The sequence below is a fragment of the Geospiza fortis genome, unplaced genomic scaffold (genome assembly GCF_000277835.1).
Source record: "Geospiza fortis unplaced genomic scaffold, GeoFor_1.0 scaffold224, whole genome shotgun sequence".
NCBI classification, from domain to species: Eukaryota; Metazoa; Chordata; class Aves; order Passeriformes; family Thraupidae; genus Geospiza; species Geospiza fortis.
The window spans coordinates 381,630-385,453 of NW_005054448.1; the positions used below are offsets into that span (position 1 = coordinate 381,630).

A 3,824-nucleotide genomic window follows, 5' to 3' on the forward strand; every position below is an offset into this window, starting at 1 on the left:
CTCACGGCCGGCCCTTGGGACGGTGCCCTTCTGCCACCTCCATCCCACCCTGGACCGCAGTCCCACGGGCTGAGTCCCCGTGGTGCTGCCCACCAGGGAAGGACCATCCCGGCTGTCCCGCCACACTGGGCTCCGCCGAGCCCCGTTTTCTTCTTCCACCATTCCCATGGGACCGCAAAACTTCCTGCCCTCACCGCCGGGATTGCAGGCCCAGGGACACCCAGAGCCGGTGATTGTCACCCACCACGGCCACCGCTGCCAGGCGCTCGTGTTTGGGTGCCAGCTGTTATCGGGGCTCAGTGCACCGGGAGGGCACCCCCGTGCCTTTATCTTATCGCTGCCTTTCAGCCCCAGCCAAATTCCACTGGCGGGCGATGACCCCGCCGGGTGCCAGCACGGGGGGCAGGGGCAGGCGTGGGGCACGGGGCCCAAGCCGTGCCCGGTGCCAGCTGTGCCCTGGGTGGGTGAGGGAGGCAAGTGGCCGAACCCGTTCGTCCACCACCACCGGCTTTGTCCCAGGGTGAAGGAGCTAATCCCGGGTTTAATTACCCCTAAATTCAGCGGGAGATAAGCTAATCAGGCTCATTAAGGGGAGGGCCTCGGCTGGTACCAAGATTTGAGCTGTAGCCTGGTTGGGGTGAGCGGGGCCACATGGAGAGGGGACCCTGGGTCCCCCAAACCTCCCAATGCTGCACCCCAACACCCTCCTGCCTGTGCTGGGGGGCTGTGACCCACTGGGGGTCACAAACAGCAGGGGACACATCCAAAGGATGTGTCCATCCCAAAGGATGCCACTGGTGGGGACTGGTCTGCTTGGTCCCTCCCTGAGGGGACCCCAAATCCCCCAGTCCTGCACCCCAACACCTCCTGCTTGTGTCACAGGGCCGTGACCCACTGGAGTGTCACTGAGACGGGGACATGTGGCAATCTGCTGGTGACTGGCTTCATCCCAGGGATGCCATTGGCAGGGCCTGGCCTGCCTGGTGCCTGCAGGGCCCCCTCTGAGGGGCCCCAGCTTTCCCAACCCCCCAGTCCTGCACCCTGGCACCTTCCTGCCTGTGCCAGGGGGGCTGTGGCTCACTGGGGTGTCACTGGAGCAGGGGTACACACAGTGACAGCCTCCATCCATCCCAAAGGACAGCCCTGGAGGGGACTGCTTCACCCAGTCCCTGTGAGACACCCTGGGAGGAGCAGGGTGGTGACAGCCCACACACCTTATGCAAGGGCTTGGGGACACCCAGAGCATGGCAGCCGGCCTGGGGACAGTCCCCTGCCAGGTGATCGTTGATCCTGGCTGCATGTGGGGCAGGGAGGGGCACAGGGTGGTCCATCTCCCCTGGCAATGTCCCAGTCCTGGCTGGCATGTTTTCGGGGGCACGATGAAGGGACAAACCTCCAGCCCTGAGGTTTTTGGGGAGGATCAGGGATCCCTTCACCAACTGTCCCTCTTGTCCCCGCAGTTCCGGGAGAAGCTGCAGGACGTGCTGCCCTCCCTGCCCTCCCAGGACGACTATTTCCTCCTGAAATGGCTCCGAGGTAACCCCGAGGTGGGGGCAGCGCTGGCGGGGGAAGCCCCCATGGGGCTGGCGGGCTCTGAGCTCTCTGCTCTGCTCTCTTGCAGGGAGCTCCTTCGACCTGCCCAAGGCAGAAGCGATGCTCCGCAAGGTGAGAGGGGCACCCTGCTTTTGGGGCACCCCGCTGTGCTGGGACAGACCTGGTGTGGGACCCCACGCCCTGGGCCACCAGCCCCAGCAAGGGGGACCCACCCACGGGGCTCACCCTGTCCCAAATCTCACCCCGGCCCGCTCTGCCCCCGCTGCAGCACGTGGAGCTCCGCAAGCACATGGACGCTGACAACATCCTCGCCTGGGAGCCACCTGAGGTGAGTGTCCCTGGCCTCCCGGGGGTGGCCCTGGAGGGGACTGTCCCCCTGAGTCCCCTGGGGTGTGTGTGAGGTGCCCTGAGCCACACTGCTCCCGCAGGTGATTCGGAAGTACATGTCTGGCGGGCTGTGCGGCTACGACCGCGAGGGCAGCCCGGTGCGCTACGAGATCATCGGGCCGCTGGACGGCAAGGGGCTGCTCTTCTCCGCCTCCAAGCAGGACCTGATCAAAAACAAGTTCCGGGACTGTGAACTGCTCCGGCTAGCGTGTGAACAGCAGAGTGAAAAGGTGGGAATCTGCCCACACTCTGCTGGCCCCAACAGCTCCTTGTGTCCACATCTGGTCTGCCCCTACCAGTCATCATCTTCCCCAGCCCTACAGGTCCCTGTTCTGTCCATTTCCCTCTGTCCGTGTCCCTGCCAGCCCATGTCCTGTCCATCCCCACCACTCAATGTCCTCCCCAGCCCCATATGTCTACCTCTGGTCCATCCCTACCACATAAAGTCCTTCACAGCCCTATATATCTTATAGGTCTCTGTCCTGTCCATTTCCCTCTGTTCATGTCCATTCCCGCAACTCAAAGTCCTCCCCAGCCCATCTCCAGTCCATTCCTACCAGACAATGTCCTTGACAGCCCTATAAATCTTACAGGTCCTTGTCCTGTCCATCCCCATATGTCCATCTTTCCCAGCCAATGTCCTCACTCGCCAGCCCTACAGGTCCATGTCCAGTTCACCTCCCTCAGCCCCACAAGTCCATCTCCTGTCCACCCCACCATGGACCATGTCCTGCCAATCCCATATGTCCATCTCTGGTTCACACTCCCACCCCACAACTCTGCATCCTGCCCATCCCCACCAGTCCTTGTTCCCACTGTCCCTCAGCCCAGTTCCCTGTCCCAGCTCCCATGGTGCCCCTTCTCCCCACACCAGCACTTAGGAGGAGGCTCTGGCTGGTGTTACCAGCCTGTTGGGGCCACCCCATCCCTGAACCTCCCATGGGTCCTGCCTGATCCCCCCCATCCTCCTGTCCCAGCTGGGCAAGAAGATTGAGATGGTGATGATGGTGTACGACTGTGAGGGCCTGGGCCTGAAGCACCTCTGGAAGCCAGCTGTGGACACATATGGGGAGGTGAGGGCTCCTGCGCACCCCACTTCCCACTGGACCGCAGGGGCCGGTCCCTGGATGATGCAGGAGCGGGTCCCTGCAGTGCCCTGCACGCCCCAGTGTTCTGGGTGGGTCCTGCTGGGTGCATGGCATGGGTGACCTGAGCTCCCCCGCCTGCAGATCCTGTCCATGTTCGAGGAGAATTACCCTGAGTCCCTCAAGCGCCTCTTTATTGTGAAGGGTGAGTTTGGCCCTGGAGTCCTGCTGCCCTTATCCAGGTGCTGATGCCCCCCTGACGCCCCCCTCTGCCCCCAGTGTTGGGATGTGAGTCCTGACCCTCCCCAGCGTGTCCCAAATGGGGGTGACACGCCCCCACTCTGCTATCACCCCATTCAGGGGGGATACTCCAACTTGCAGCCCCCCAAACCCGCTGTCCTCCCCCGCAGCCAACTGGAAGGAGGTCCTGCAGAAGTACATCGACCCCGCGCAGATCCCGGTGGAGTACGGGGGGACGCTGACGGACCCTGACGGGGACCCCAAGTGCTCCAGCAAGGTAAGAGGAGCCCCCGCGGGGTTTTTTAGGGGTGCTGGGCAGTTCCCCCACCCCCACATCCTCCATCCCTTCCAGATAAACTACGGGGGGGACGTGCCCCAGCATTACTACGTGCGGGACCAGCTGGCACAGAAATATGAGCACTCGGTCGTGGTCAACCGGGGCTCGTCCCACCAGGTCGAGTACGAGATCCTCTTCCCCGGCTGCGTGCTGAGGTGAGGGCGGCTCCGCGCCGCGGGGAGCGGGGGAGAGCCCCGTGTCCCCAGCGCACCGCCGCACCC

The 3,824-nt window shown here is 63.5% G+C and overlaps 1 protein-coding gene across 1 annotated transcript; it reads left to right on the forward strand.

Moving 5' to 3' along the window:
* Positions 1–1,625: 1,625 nt before the first annotated feature.
* Positions 1,626–3,762, forward strand: SEC14L2 (SEC14 like lipid binding 2). The gene is given in 8 exon segments (XM_031062446.1): positions 1,626–1,665; positions 1,823–1,882; positions 1,983–2,171; positions 2,919–3,014; positions 3,171–3,231; positions 3,234–3,314; positions 3,437–3,543; positions 3,619–3,762. Coding segments are annotated over 8 exon segments (750 nt in total). The 5' UTR covers positions 1,626–1,653.
* Positions 3,763–3,824: the final 62 nt, after the last annotated feature.